At 36.7% G+C, this 16,468-nt stretch overlaps 1 protein-coding gene and 1 long non-coding RNA gene across 2 annotated transcripts; both read right to left on the reverse strand.

Annotated features, from left to right (window-relative positions):
* Window positions 1–1,058: 1,058 nt before the first annotated feature.
* Window positions 1,059–6,109, reverse strand: lye (lymphocyte antigen-6, epidermis). Its single transcript, XM_035534353.2, has 3 exons — window positions 5,889–6,109; window positions 2,109–2,219; window positions 1,059–1,671 (listed from the first exon to the last, which is right to left on the reverse strand). The coding sequence occupies exons 1-3, from the start codon at window positions 5,938–5,940 to the stop codon at window positions 1,457–1,459; spliced, it is 378 nt and encodes a 125-aa protein (XP_035390246.1). The 5' UTR covers window positions 5,941–6,109; the 3' UTR covers window positions 1,059–1,456.
* A 5,721-nt stretch (window positions 6,110–11,830) lies between these two features.
* Window positions 11,831–16,398, reverse strand: LOC145657522 (uncharacterized). Its single transcript, XR_014123273.1, has 3 exons — window positions 16,224–16,398; window positions 14,393–14,503; window positions 11,831–12,592 (listed from the first exon to the last, which is right to left on the reverse strand). It is a non-coding gene; the product is annotated as an uncharacterized LOC145657522 (long non-coding RNA).
* Between the last annotated feature and the right edge of the window lie 70 nt (window positions 16,399–16,468).

A 16,468-nucleotide genomic window follows, 5' to 3' on the forward strand; every position in this document is an offset into this window, starting at 1 on the left:
TATTGCTAAAACAGGCTTGTTTTTGTCAAAGAGTACAGAGCATGGAAATGATTTATATGGCCTGACATTTAACTTAATTAACAAAAGCTTGTATTAAGTCAAAATTATAATAACATATAAATGTGTACATGTGAAAGTGTGGAAGGTCAAAGAGAGTGAACTTGACCAGTTGTGGCTTGTTTAGCCTAGAATATATATCAGACAGTACATGGGCAGTATCTAAGACTGATATTAGTCACCACCTGACTAGATGATTGTTGCATTTTTCCCCTCCTATCATCCTTATTGTCATGGTTACCCTGTCTTGTATATTTGTTTTGCTTCCGTGTTTTATTTTATCTGCCCTTCATTTGTAGCACCTGTGTCTTCTTAAATTCTTGTTAGTACGTGTATTTAAACCCTGCCTTGTGCACTGTTTGCTTTACTGGTCGTTGTGTTAATAATAGCCGCTGGTCATCTTCCAAGCCTCGTGGTGTCTATGCCTGTTTTGTTATTCACTAGTGTTAGTTAAGTGTTCTTATTGTTACCTGTGTTTTTGTTATAGCCCGCTTCCCCTTTTTCATCATGTTTTGTTTTGTTTGGTTTATGCTTTACATATTGGTTCTATGATCCTGGACTGTTATGATTCTGGATTTGCCTATAATAAATCTCGCTCTTCGCTGCCTATACGTGTGCTTCCTAAAGCAAGCAGTGGTAGCTTAGTGTTTAAGGTACATGACTAGCAGGTGGAAGGTTGCCCACTCAAGCCTCACCACTATGAAGTTACCACTGTTGGCCGCTTGAGCAAGACTCTTAACCCTCAATTGCTCATGTTGTACTTACTCATAATTATTTGTTGCTTTAGATAAAAGCATCAGTTAAAAAAGGAGTAAATGTAACCACTCATTGTTACAATAATAAAGATCTTCAGAAACCTTTGAATAGTGGAGCCAGTTATTAGAATCAAACCTTTTTGCAGAGCAGTTGATTTCCATCCATCCATCATCATGAACAGCACAAGAAAAATCTAAAACTTTAATCTAATTCAAAATTTATTTTCTTTAGTAGAATCAAACTTTTTTGCAGAGCAGTTGATCTCCATCCATCCATCATAATGAACAGCACAAGAAAAATCTAAATCTTTAATCGAATTCAAAATTTATTTTCTTTATTGACGAAAGACTTTAATAACATTTCATTTTTTAAAATCTTTTCAGAATAAATCTTAACATGCAGAATTTATTACTATTTAATATCAGTGTAATAAAAGATTATATCAAGTATATATCCAGTATATCAAGCATTAGAGAGATTAGTCTCTTGCTTTCATATCCTTATGACTGTTTTTTCTCTGTTTTCCCTCATCTAATGCACCCAGTACAACCCATTTGCTAATACTCTAACCCTTCTTAAGATGACACTAAATGAAGCATTATGTCTCCAAGGCTGAGACAGGGAAAGTAAAATGGAGGTTCTTCTACATGTAGCTCCAGGCGGAGGCCAGCAGGGTGGTGCTGAAGGCTGCGGTGACGGAGAGTTGGGCACTGCCAGCTCCATTGCACAGGTTTGTGCTGCAGCACCTCCGGGTGATGGTGTAGCCCGCACCAAGGATACTGCCCACACTATTGTTGCAGTCGGTGGAGGCGATACAGCCACTCGTGTACAGATTTAGGAAACTGGTGATGTTGAACACTGAGAAAAAGCAGTAAAAAGCTCAGGATTACCAGCGACTGTCATGTGTAGTTTATGATTATTGAAAGTTGTATAAGATGATTTATTAGATGATATATATTAGATGATTGTTTTTTGGCATTAATCAGCATGTAAAGACATTTTTAATGTTGTTCTGACGAATCATAACATCATTGATGGTTGCTTAAATGCTTATTCACCTATTCATAGCAAGTTACAGGAGTGCTTTAGTTGTTTGCTCAGAAAAGTATTTGTAATTATCTCAAATAGCTAAGGATACTTTTCTGAGTAGACAACTAAAGCAGTCTTGTAAAACATTTTGGATAAGAGCATCTGTTAAATGCTATAAATGAAAAGCAAATGGACATAGTTAAAGGAATGACTTCTTGCAAAATGGTGTGTGCGTGTGGTGTGTGTATTTGTACATGCTGTCATACCTGCTGTTGCTGTGTAGCAGTTGTTGTTAGTATCAGTGCAGGTCTGTGAGGAGCCAAATAAACACTTTGAAAGAATACCCACTGGACAGGAATTACACACCAGTCCTTCGGCTAAGGAACATGAGAGAGAAGTAGAGATAGTGAATGTGTGTGTGAGAGAGTATAAGGAAGGAAAACAGAGTGAGAGAGAAGCAGAGAAGGTAAAAGTATGAGGAGGAGAGTAGAAAAGGCTTGGGACTGTTATATATAACTTCAGTGCCACCTAGTAACACACGGAACAGGAAATGAATACTGAAGACTAAATCATGATGAGAGTTTAATGTATCTTATAGTCCCATATTGTAAATATTTCTTAAATTTACTACTGTTGTCTAAGCTTCAGTTCACACTGCTGGCACTGGTTAATGATTATTTGTTTTTAAACAATATTACTGAAAAGAAGGATGGGTTCCCTTTCAGTGGCCTTCCTCTTGAGGCCTCATTCTTATGCCCTACTAGGGAGTTTTCCCTTGCCATTGTTGCCTTTGGTTTCTTGCTTTGAGACAATGTCTGTTGTAAAAAGCATTACATAAATATACAGAGATATACTGTAGACTGGTTAAGAAGTGAAAGTAAACGAGACATTCCATTTAAATTAACAGTTAAATATTTGTATAGCACTTTTTTTTTATTTTTTTTTTTTATCATTGACATTATCACAAGCAGCTTTAGGCATCCTATGCATTTTGATCATAAATACTTAAAAAAGCTATTGCCTAATGTTAGAGGGAATAATAATTATACTTAATACATTGTGTTGCACTGCAGATTTCACTTCATTTTGGCTCTATAGTTTAGCACTTTACTTTTACCAAGCTGTGTTTATTCATGAGAAGTTATTTTGAAACTGCTAATAATGTATAACTTATTGGATCAGCATGATCATAACATTGTTGTAAATTATGATTGTAAATATAGTTTGCCATATGCAGAAGGTGAGAGTGTGTGATATGAATGGATCTCTAATGGATCTCTAATCATGGATGCAAGTGAAAAAGGTTTATAAAAAACAGCAGATTGGAAGGAGTTGTGTACTGATGGATAAAATGTGATATGGTTAAAATGGAAGCGCAGCTTTTCATGAAACTGACAACTTAAGAAATGCTTTCAGCATTGATGGGCTTTGTCCTGAAGTCCTCATGGACAGCCCAAATTCCTGTACTGTTCCCACTACCAGCCCAGATATCTCCACACACCCACAGCAGGCTTTGGTCACAGCAGGGTTCAGGCATGTTTGAACAAGACCAGAATGTCAAGTGCTTGGGAAGACTGGAAAGCTGAGAGGATATAAAATATGTATGAAAACAAAAGTCCCGTCTCATCTGGTTTCTGCAACATAAGTGCATGATGTCTCTCTTTTGGCTCACCCACTGTCAGTCAATCTCTTTCTGAAGCTGACCACCCAATGTTCATATTGGGCTATTTATTTTGTATTGTTTTCACTGGAGTCAACAATGATTCCATTTCATACACTTGAAGAGCAAAAAAAGAAGGTTTGCCAGTGTGAAAAGCTTAAACAAATTAAACTAGTGCTAGTGTACCTGTGCTGCAGTTGTGATCTTAGAATGCTGGGCTTGCAGAGGTGATTTTTATCAGTGGGGATGTGGGATGACTGAACTTTCTAAGAAACTATAGAGATTTTTCTCTGGCATCAAAAAAAAAAAAAAAAAAAAAAAGACAAATGGTCTAACCTTGCTATTTAAGTCATACAATTACTCTGCTATTTTCCAAATATGTTGACTAATGGGTCATCTCAAGTTTAGATCTCACCACAGTAGATATTTAATATTTAGTAGATAGTAAATATTTAGTACTGTATTACTGGACAATTTAACTTATAATTCAGAATTTCATGTAATATTTACCATCAAATAAAATGGTTATTGAGTCTGTTGGATGTTCTGGACTATGGCTGTGGTTTGGTTAGGTTCCAGAGTCCAGGAGCACAGCCCTCAGTGATTAAAACTGAAAAGACAAGCATCCACATACCTGTGCCTGTATACAGCCACTCTCTCTAAATACACAGTCCTGTCCACAAGCATGACACACTTGGGAACAAGTGTTCAACTCCAGGCCATGTAACAAAGTATTGTCCTGAACTTTGTAATCAATACGTCATTGAACACATGTATTCAAAATACAGACCTCAAGGTTTTCCACCCTTCATTTATGTAGACGTGTTCAATCAGATTTCTTTACTGATCCATTAACCACTGGTTACAAAATTCAGGACCAGAAACTGGATCTGAGATCCAGATATAAAGACCTCTGTGCCAGGAAAGCCAAGATGAGTTAAAGCATAATATTATGTACAGTTACACTGCCCACTGACTTTACGTGTACAGCATTTGGGAGACACCCTTGTCCAGAGTGACTTACAGAGGTTTCTTTGACTGCTAAGGATATATCAGACCCTTTGCTAAAATCCATCATTAGCTGCACGACAGGCCAACCTTTTTGCCATTTTCAATGTTTTCTAGTTAGATTTGAGTTTTTTTTCTGTATCACTGTTTTGTTTTCTACATTTGTGGTTTATAGCAGTCTATTAAAATGTTTGTGTTCCATGCTTTGTGTGTAATATGTTCTGCATTTGAAGCCTCCATAAAATCACAGTCAGAAACAGTAAAGGGGGCTTTTTATACCTTTCACAAATGTTTCCCTGTTTCCATAAAGATGCAAGATACTTCTTTCTCTCTCTCAAGTATAGAAACAATTTATTAGCATGACTGTTTTAGTAACAACGTTGAAAAACTGGATAAAAAAAATATCGGCAGACCAATATTTGGCTTTTTGGCATATTGTAATTGGACGATACTGACATGGCCTATTGTGATATAAGATACCTAATCACTACACAATCACACTTAAGATAGAGATTATTTGTACGATGTTAGCTTCATTCGTATAATCTAATGGATGAACTAGGAGATTTTCTTTTACCTGTCAAACATTCAAGATATTTGAATTAGTTTTATAGTTTCCATGCTTAATTTAGGTTGCATTTTTTTTTTCAATGTGGATGTCTAACACAAACATTTTAGTTTTAGTCCAACTATTTAGCTATGGGCGATTCAGGCATGTATTATTACCTCCTTAGCTTTGCAAACAATGTACATTACGTATGCTTTATGAAAATTTTAACAGGCAAAGCGACAGACAATATAGCACATTTATTAATAGACAAGGTTGTGTCAGTTACATCGCTGTACACGAAATATCCACACTGGGCTGTGTGGGCCTCCCAGGAGGTAATCATAAATTGAAAAAAAATAAAGATAAAATAATATTAATAATAAAAAGGCCCTCCACCGTGCCTCTTGTGGTGGGGCCTCAGAATTATGTGCTACGTCACTGACTCACAATATATATAGATTACTCTTCTCTCATGCATAACAGTTCATAGGGAGAAATGGTGACTTTCGCAGTACTAAATTAAAATTCAGAGATGACCATTAATATGAAATTAATGCTATTCAGTATAATTTTGCATCTTTAACCTCTAACTAAATACAAAACTACCACTAGCACCTGATTAAACCATAGGTTTAAGCATGTGTAAATGTTTAAATCACAGCTAATTAAACTACATTAATAGGAACCTCTATGAAATAATAAACTTTGTTGGAAGAAAGATTGGAGGGAGCTAGATATAAACCTTTCACTATTTCAATGTTTTGTTAATATATATATTTTTTATTGTTGTGCCACTATACCTCATGGGCATGAGAATAGAGATCTTACCTACAAAAAAGTAAGCCAAGATAGCTAGGATGGCCACCAAAATCCTCTTCATTCTGATGCTCCTTTAATTGTCCTTAGGACCTGGAGTATAAGTTCTTCACTTGTTACAGTTAGAAATTCAAGATAAATCCAAGAGGTCTAAAACCAGACTAAAAAATAATACAGATAAGCAACCCTACTTATACCCCCCTAACCCCGGCGGCAGATATGCATATGTTTTGGTTTGGTCAGGGTGTGACTGTTTCAAAATGTCCTGGCCATAAGTGAGTACAGTGAGGCAAGCCAGTGGGGGAAACCAACCAAACCTGTTCCTTTTACATAAAAACAAAACAACAGAACTGAATCATTTTATGAATGATGCAGGACTCTTTATCTTTATTTGTATTTTTTAACAGCAACCTGTCCTGAGAGAGCAGAATAAATGTAGCCATTTAGCTAAATCTGGCACATTTATGAAATAATGATAGAAACCAAAGATTCCACCTACTCTTGCTGTGCATCACCCATCTATTAAATATGTTCACCTGTTCTTTGTCTTTCCCTGTTACAATGTGCTTAGTCTTGGATTATTTAAGTTTCCCTGCTGTCTGTCCTTTTCCCTTTTTTGTGAAGCCATGTTCACAACAATTTTCTGTGCAAATCTTGGTTTCTCTATGCCCTGTATTTTTGCCTTTGCCTGATTTTTATTGTTTTTCCCTTACTGTTTTGCTCTTGATTACTCTGTTGATGCTATTAAAATCATGGTTCGCTTCATGCTCATATCCTTCCTTTGTGAACAGGTGACTTCATGGTGCAATGGATGCAGCATACTCCAGGAATCTACATGAGACTGCAGGTGTCCAAGGTCACTTGCTTGGCTACTGTCCCCTGACCACAGTCAATGCTGGGCATGCTAACATTTTCGACATTCCTGACCACCAGCTATAGCCACTCAACTGCTTTCTGATCAGCCTGCAGACTTAGCATGCAACCGTGTCAGCTCCCTTCACAAATCCAGCAATGCTGAGACTGCTTGGCATCTGCTTGGTGTCAGCTCATCTAAGTGCCAAGGGCTTGTCCTCTGATGTTCCTGTACTTTGCTCATTAGCCCGCTTGCTGCCTCACTACAAAGATTGCTCAGGGAACTAATTACTTCATTAACTTTATGAAAAAAATTGTTAGGTGGGCTACTGCTTTTTGGTCTAGTGTAAGTGACTTTGTAGTCACAAAAAAGTGATGTAGAAAAATATTTAGGAGTGACTACACAAGAGAGTGACTACACTGGAGAGAGAAGCTAAAACAAACTTAAATATCTTTCCTGTTACCCATATGAGAGTCAGAAATCAAGTAGGCCATTACTCTGTTCCCCAATATGATCTTCTCATATCATCCCCTGATACTCAGGCCGTGCTTGGAACCTTTACTATCTAACGCTGCAGTAGTTCAGTAGGAGAGGCAAGGTAAGTTTATTTTTGCAGCACATTTCAAGCATTAGGGGCAATTAAGGGTATAAATAAAAGAAACATATAAAAGACAGTTGATTAAAACTGAAATGGATGCTTAAAATAAAAAATAGTTAATGGTATAAAGTGTGTTAAATCAGAGTTGGAAGATGGCAGTACAATACTGTACCTGGGAAATAAAAGCCATGTCTTAAGCTTCACTGAAAGCTAGACCTAGTTTTATATGTTTCCTTCTTTTAGATTTAGTAAGAACTGTGAGATAAAGAATTTGACTAGTTTGTTTGTTGTCTTTTTAGGAAGACAATTAAGGAAACCACTACAGTTATTGATTCTGCTAGAAATAAATGGAAGAATGATTTTCTCAAGGACTTGTTTTTATAAGAAATCACATTTTGTTAATGTACTTGACATAATATAATTGTATATATTATATTATTATATTATATATATTATATTATAATTGTATATATTATATTTTTTGTTCCTGGCCTGAGTGTCTGCTGGTGTCCACGCTGGTTTTTATGAGGCAGATGGGTTGCATAACTTTTGTTTCAAGTATCCTTCTGGGATGCTTAGTTTGACAGACCGAGCAGTCTCACGTCCATCCGGCTCTCTGGTGTTCAGAATGATAATGGGCAGATGGGGAGATTTTCATTTTGGTGAAGATGCCACATCGTGTCTTTGACCGATGCTCTTGATGTACAATCAGTTTCACTAATAAAAAAACTTTTGACTGTGCAATAATACATATAAACACAGGTGATGAGACTAGAAATGCCAGCACATTAGAGGTGACACGTACTAGAAAAAAAAACATCCTGGGAACATATGAGCCAGGTGATTTCTAAATGATTATGGAGACATTTCGCGCACATTATATAGGCTCAGCACATAATGGTTCAACCTATAACTGCCCTTCTCTCTCTCTCTCTCCCTCTCTCTCTCTCTTTTGCCATGCTGTCTTGTGCTGTTTACTTTTAGATAGGTGCACGCCTATATCAAATGGTCTGGAGACACTGCAAATCATATCATGTCTGAACATCATGTCTGAATATATTCTACCTGTAATGTCATTTACATATTTCTGCTTACTCATCTGCTTTGCTTTGCCATCTATATACTGTCATGTATATCTGAATAAAGTGCGTGTGCTTCTCAGTGTTTCTGACTCTCTGTCACAGTTGGTCCCTCCCAGCCTCCATGTTTCTATAGTTTCCCTGTCTTGTGTCTTTGTTTGCTGTACTTCCTTGTTGCAGTTTCATTCCTTAGTTTCATTTTCTCTGCCCCTCATTATTTGCACCTGTGTCTTGTTTAAATCTTATTAGTTCATGTATTTAAACCCTGTCTTGTTCCCTGTCTCTGGGTGGTTCATTGTAAGTAGGTTCAATGAAAGTTTATATGACTCCCCTTGAAGCCTGTATGTAGGTCTAACCAGTGTTTGTGTATCAAAGCTCTTTTTTGTTATTATAAGTTGCTTGCGATTCCTAGCTTCGTTGTTATAGCCTGCATCCACTGTTCGTTTTTATGTGCTTTTGTTTAGTTTATCATGTATTCTCAAACTCTCCCTGGACTGTTACAGCGATGTTGACTCTGGATTTGCCCCTAATAAATCTCGCTCTTCTCTGCACATGCGTCCGCCTCCTTACCGCTCACCGTTATGCTCTCGGTGTCACTTATACTGAGAAACATACCGCAGGGCCCTGAAGGAAGATCAACCAGATATAGGCAAGGCAGATGGTGGGACCAGAGGGACATGCCTAAGGAAGTTAGGAATATTTTCCTTACAAGTTTATCATATGTCCAAAGCATAGTTAGGTGATGGACTTTAGATATTTAGTGAGAGAGTTAAATAAATCAAGTATCATCTGCATGACCATAGAAAAATATTCCATAGTCTTGTATGAATTGGCCAAGAGGAAGTACAAATAAATTGAAAAAAGTGTCCCATGTGGCAAAAATGGCTGCAAATGATTGTCAATTCCTTTCAGCTGTCTATGGCTACCTCATCAAACAGCAGAGCACCTTCAATTCCAGTCTGATGCAGTTATGCTATAGGAAGGAGAGGTACAGGAGCTCATTCATCCCCACTGCTATCGGACACTTTATGTAACCCATCTTGTAGTTATGCTTTTTTTTGGCCATTCTCAGGACAGTGTACAGGTGATGACATTGTAGTTATTCATAGCTGGAAAACAATGTTTAGAATAATCACTTACAATAGAATAATCGCTTACACTATTACAATCACTTGTCACTTTACTATCACAGAGCCTACCATTGCATCATTATCACTGTGTGTGATATGTTTTAGAGACACCTAATCCAGTATTTCTTAAACCATGTGTTTGTGATGGGTCGCCACATGAACCAGTAAAACCTATTCCTCTGAGTGCAAATTCTGCAATATGGGTGCAAGCCATCTGGCTTAATCAATGGATCCTGTCAGAAGACAATGTGACAGGTAGGATAAATTAATGGCTATTCATTTGTAAAAGGGAAGACATTTTTATGTGGGCAGCAGGTTGTGACATCCTCTCTTTGGCTCTATGAGGGCATCTCTGGCAGCGAATGCATCCTTGGTGCCGGCTGACGTGCCCATGCCACCGGCCGACACGTCCACACTACCATCTCTTAAACAGCCCACCCACCCTAGACCCACTGGATTAACTGGGGCTCCACATTTACACTGAAATGGCTACTCAGACTAAATATATCATAATAAAGTATGGACTGATATTAGCTGGGCTGCCCAACAGAGGAAGAGGTTCCTTCTTGTGTCTTGATCTTCCCAATGTTTCTTTCTAATGCCCGTCTAGGGAATGTTTCCTTACCTCTTTTGCCCTTGGCCTGCTCATTAGGGATATGGACCTCGGCAAGTGAGTTTCTAGATGTAGTTCATGGATGTGAGCCCCATTTAAAATATATTCTTAAAGGCAGATTCACTCCATCTTCTTCCTGCTGAAACAATGCGAAACTCCCATGCATAAGCAACAGCAGTACAGCTTCCCTGGCATATATCAGATAACAGGGTACTGGGGTCTGTGCCTGATGCAGGATGGTTGAACATCGATTTGAAAAATTTATAAAATAGGGCCTCTGAATGTATTGCAGCATTCTGGATATCCGACAAGGCTGTTCTCTAAACACCTGCTTCACTAGTAAATAAAGATAATACAAAATTAATATGCTGTTTAACAGAATTTAAATTAGTTGTATGATAGGTAAAATATATTGAGCATTGCATTGGAAAGTTTCTGCATGGATCTGGAGAGTCGCCATACTTCCCAGGAACAGCCACTGTAATAATGATGGTAGCGAAAACTGTGACAGTGAAAAGGCTAAGTGACACTAAGAAATTTAGCTGGTAGATATTGCCTCATACTGAAAGCTACTTTGACATTAACCTATGACTTTTTATTTCACATCTTTCCTCAAATTTAATTTTATTTCCTTCTTTGTTTGGCCCATAATTATCAGTTTTTTTCTCTAGTGCCTTTTTGTGTTTCATGTATGAATTTCCTGTACAGCACTTTGAGCTGTATTTTACTTTTTAAGAAATTTTACAATAAAAATAATATATTATTATTGACAGTGTTTGTTTTGAAATCCCTGCATTCATTAATGGTGAAATAGGAGTATGAGGGGTATGCCATTTTAACTACTGTATTTGGAGATGACAAAAGATTCTGCATTGTGAGGTCTTAAATGCTTTCAAATATGAAATAGTTGCATGTTTTTTATTCATTCCTTTCCTTATTATTTTTCCTTGACATTACTCATGAGTTAAGATATAATGACAAGAAAATTTAATTAAAGGTGAATATTGAACAGCATCTCCAATGCAAAATATTTTTAAAATGTTCATCTTACATAATAGCCTACCCTTCCTTGATAACCCTTCCTTTAGAATGCCAAAAATGTTTTATATGCATACTATGAAACCATGTAAGATTTTATAAACATTGCATTGGCAGTGAATTAGATGTGAATGTCACCATTTCTTTCACATTTGACAGCAGCAGGGAGGAAGCGTGATGTGAGGTCGGGGATGGAGTGTTTTTGCTCTCCAACAAAGGAGCACAGAGATGAGCTGGCTAAAGCAAACTGAAACAAAATACTGCTGGCAGTAGAACTCAGGGCCCTAAGATTCAACAGAGCATCAGTAACACTCAGGGCGTCTTCTTGGATGCTGTATCATTGAGCAATACACAGCACCAGAAGAGCGTTCCTGTGCGTTTTATACAGAGGGAGAAACAAAAGAAACAAGGCCCAGGTGCATCAGGTGACTAGGAGCAGTACAAATGCAGTGTGTGTGTGTGTGTGTGTGTGTGTGTGTGTGTGTGTGTGTGTGTGTGTGTGTGTGTGTGTGTGAGAGACAACACATAGGATACTTTTTTTTGGCTGAAGAAGGCACTGGAATTTTTCAGCATCTTTAGCTGAAGAATTCAAATGGCTTGTAAAAATAATGCTAAATGCAATAATATGACAACCACTCAAAAGTCCCGTGTCACCACTTCTTTTAAATGAAACATGCACATGCTCATTAGAATGAGGAATGCTGCAAAATCATTATTCCAAAGGTACATAGAGAAGATGAATAAATCCAGCCTGAATATGGTAGAGAATGTGGTACAGAGCAAAAGCTTGAGGCATGGTGAAACAACATGGAATTATTAGGGTTAGGGTTAAAATGTTGCATAACAAAGAATTTTACAGGAAACATTTACCCATTAAACACTGCATTTTGAGTGAATTTCTTTACTAAATATTTACCCCTGACATACAAGGCTTCTTTCAGTTCATTTATCATGTATAGAACATCAAACATAATAATAATATAACACTATATTATAAATGATAAATAGTGCAGTGTTAATGAGAGCTAATGAAACATCATCTTCCAGTAAAAGTTTAACTAGTTTAGCATAAGAGACAGCAGTCTGGCAGTGGCAATAAGAAAAAATTACAACATACAACATTGAAGTAATAAAACCAATACACTCAAAGTAAGGAGTAATTAATAGATGTAATTGGCCCAGCTGAAGGCCGCCAGGGCGGCACTGAGAGCGGCAGTGAAGGACAGCTGCATGTAAGGGGCACTATTAGATAATGCCATGGTGTTGCACTTGTCTATGTTGCAGCAGTTTTGATTGATGAAGTAGGTAGCACCAAGGAGGGTGCCATTAGTGGTACTGTTACAGAGACTTGATGGTGCACAACCCTGATACTTAAAACCCACAAAAGCAGTGATGCTGGGGAAAGCTGTGGAGAGACAAACAATAGTATGATGGTTTAGCCACAGAACCCTCTTTCCCTAAAAAGGACATTTAACATTTTTTTAAAGCAGTTTACTTAATGGTGGTGTGGCTAAGGATATATGACACTTACATATGCTCATCATAATTACTGACATAATATCAGCTTGACACAGAACCTATGTTAGGTGATTATGACACTTTCCCAGTTGATATTGTATAACAACTGACTTTTTAGCTTAATATATTTATGGTAAGTTACAGTTACATAATTATCATAATGTAATAATGTGTAGTTAACCAAGTGAGAAAAGTTACATGGAAAAGTTAATGAAGGTGAGCTCTTCACAAAGATACACTTCACAAAAAAAGAGTATTAACTGTACTTCTGGTAAGATTGACATGAAAAGCTACTGTACAATATTGTTAATAAAAAATACTGTTCAGTAATTTACATAAATAGTTTACGTGATTACTTTGACTCTCAGTGATAGAACTATGGGTATTTTATCCGTCCTTACAAACCTTTTATTGGAATATCATGGCATTATATTGTAGCTATTATTAAAAGACTTGTAAACAGCAATATAAAACTCACTACTTAAGGACCAGAGAATACTCTGGAATTTTACATGCTGTGTCATGTCTGTTATCATATATGCTTTCAACTGTAAATTTTATGTTTTGCTCGTTCTTTCTTATGCTATGTGTGAGTTATAGAAACTACTTTGAAAACCATAATTTTGTGTGGTATTTCAAATTTTCCTACAGACAAAGCTGTTAACCTTGATGTTTCCACTTTTGGACGAATGGATTCATTTACACTCCTAAGAATTATCCTAATCCTAAGAATAAATGTACATAAACAAACCAGGTATAAGCAGAATTTATGATTTAATTTCCTCCTGATCGTTTCATATGTTGCAGCTCTTTTATATTTCTTTGAATATGAGTCCATTTATACAAGTTGTAGCTTATTCTGCACAGCAGTGTCCAAATGGCTAATAAGCATTTAGTTTTACAAGGGCAGTGGTAGGTAAGTGGAAAAGGTACTTAACTAGTAGTTAGAAAGCTGTCATTTCAAGGCCAAGTTGCCACTATTGGAACCTTGAGCAAGTTGTTTAGGCTTAAAGGATCAGATAAATACTGTAAATGTAAGGTTTTGTCTGGGGACCAACAATGTGTGTCCTCCATGACTGCAAGGAGGTTAATCATGGAGGACACACATTGTGACATGCTGTATTAGGTGGGGTTTTGGTTGTTGAATGTGGCTTGAAGAGAAGGATGTATTTACACCATATCACCTGTCCAGTCTGTTTTAAATATGCTTTGCATTTATATGGATGCTGGTATTTTTATGCGGATAATTTCTATCAAGAAATAACCCTAATATTCAATATGCATGAAACAAGCAGGTGTAAATGGAATCTATGTCACCTGATAGTGGAGTTATATCAATCTGACTAAAATTTTACAAAAGTAGCCTTTATAATGGCTAATACCTGTTGGAATTGGCCTTTAAAAATGGGTTATTATGTAGGTTTATTTCAGATGTAAATGTGTAGGTTTATTTCAGTTGCAGTGCAAGGATTATGTAGATGTTATGAAGCCTTATGAACACTTCAATTAAATAAAGTGTATTTATTTTGAAACCCTACAACCCTAGGCAAAATTATAGAACAAATAATTTTCTGAGACAAGACAGGATTTTGAAGTATGTGTGTGTGTGTGTGTGTGTGTGTGTGTGTGTGTGTGTGTGTGTGTGTGTGTGTGTCTGTGTGTACACATTTTTATATATGAGACTTACTGGCTGTTGCTGTGTAGCAGTTGGATGTATCATTGGTACAGACTGTGCTGCTGGGGTATAGACATATTCCAACCAGGCCCATGGGGCACTTATTACAGGTCAGAGCCTGCGCTGGAGAGAGAGAGAGAGAGAGAGAGAGAGAGAGAGAGAGAGAGAGAGAGAGAGAGAGAGAGTGTGTTATACAGTCAGAGTACAGTTTGTATACAGTTTGTTTCTATGACAAAGAAAAAGAAGATACCAAAGTATTGATAGAATTGACATCTGCAATATTTTAATCATGTTGCCATGACAGGGCATCATAGTGCATCCTTTGGTCCACACTTGCTTATGTTACAAGAGCAACTCCATGCCTTAGCTAAATTCATGTGTGTGGAGAATTTAGAAACACTGTTATGCAAGTACCAAAACATACTTGTAATAATGAACTAAATATACCAGCCTCTGTTAGCTTGTTATTTGAACTACCCTTACTGGTAGGGATCTTTTTGCCAGCATCACTCACTAACATCACTCTCTGTCCAACTAGAAAAACCTGCTTTTCAGCACTTGCAAGTAAGACTGATCAAGTGACAAGTGACCTTATCCCCACTCCTCAAACCCATCATTACATAGTATTCTCTTGCCCTTTATGAAACTCTCCCACGCTGGTATTGGCTGCAACAATGAACAACTTGCACAGTGGAACTGCCAGAGTTAATTTAACACATAAACATAAATTAATCTATCCTACCAATACATACAAATGGCAGATTATTGGTAGTCCTTTACTTCTACAGCAAGTAATGGTAAAGTATAGCTGCTGTCACTGCCACACATCTACCATAATTATGCTTTTTTTTTTTAAACAATCATGGTTAAATTTAGCCTTGGAGCTTTTTGAAATCACATGTCCTTACTTCCAAAATAATGCAATTGGAACCAGTAAAAGATGAGTTTTATGTAATGTTAAAATTATGATATACTCTCTGATAATTATTCATGTTGCAATACAATTACCTTACACGACACCATACATATTCTCACAATTTATAGAAAAAAAAAGTGTATAAACTGACCTAATGATAAGAATAGACAGACTGCTAAATTATAACACCCCCCCAACTTCACCTTTAACACCTTTCCACTATATGAAACTAAGGCAGTAAATATATGTAAATACAATCTAAACTGTTAGACGTCAACAAAATATCTTCAAAATAAGTTATGAAACACTTTTTGTCAACAATGTATGTTTTAGATTTTTAAACCTTTTTTGCATATTTACTCAAATTGCGTGAATACATTTCCCTCTGCCTTTTTAGCTGATGAGCTAGGATCAGAGTGGATGTCACCCAGATCGGTGTCAGTGAATCTTATGTCTAGGTGTCAAGGTGTTGTGGTGTCTATTACTTTTTAAGGCTTTTGGTGTGTTAAAATAAATGTTTTTAAGGTGAAAAGTGAATCCCGAGTTCCCTAAAGTGAATCCTGAGTTCAATCCTAATATCCTAAATCCTCTATTGTACTTGCAAGATCTATATTTTTCTGCTATTCCACTGCCCTTATTTGTACATATTATAGCCATGCTTACTAAACTAATCTAACGTAATCTAATCTAATTGAATCAAATCTAATCCAATGCAATTTAATCTAAATAATGTTGTGATTCAAGTTTTAGGTCTTATTGCTCAGCTTCAGTGTACATTATTTTAATGTAAAATGAGAACATAATTTTGATTACATCAGCTTTCTTCCTTTATTTAAATAATCTGTTTAAAAACTTTCATACACATTACAAGCATTAAAAATAAACAGGGGAGTTAGCCCCAGTGCTGGCCTGACATTTGAGACTTACCCAGAGCAAAAAATCCCATTAATGCAATTGTAGCAGTTAGAGCCCTCTTCATTCTGAAGATTGATGTGTAAAATCAAAACAGAATAATGGGAGGACAAAATGTTCTCTCAGATGGTAAGAAGAATGCGAGATATTTAAACAGCTTCAGAAACTAAGATTAAAGCAGAATGGATGGTTGTTTTAGGGCACTGGGGATTTATGCTAGTAGGAGTTCCTGAACAGAAGGGTGTGGTTAGGAGGTGGAA

This window comes from Electrophorus electricus, chromosome 4 (assembly GCF_041902795.1).
Source record: "Electrophorus electricus isolate QZ-2024a chromosome 4, ASM4190279v1, whole genome shotgun sequence".
Lineage (NCBI taxonomy): Eukaryota > Metazoa > Chordata > Actinopteri > Gymnotiformes > Gymnotidae > Electrophorus > Electrophorus electricus.

Excerpts from the sequence above, each read along its gene's own strand:
- lye (XM_035534353.2), bottom strand. The coding sequence starts at position 5,940 with ATGAAGAGGATTTTGGTGGCCATCCTAGCTATCTTGGCTTACTTTTTT. Across the intron at positions 2,220-5,888 it reads CTTGGCTTACTTTTTTGTAG|CCGAAGGACTGGTGTGTAAT; the intron begins GTAAGATCTCTA and ends CATGTTCCTTAG. Across the intron at positions 1,672-2,108 it reads CTGCTACACAGCAACAGCAG|TGTTCAACATCACCAGTTTC; the intron begins GTATGACAGCAT and ends GCTTTTTCTCAG.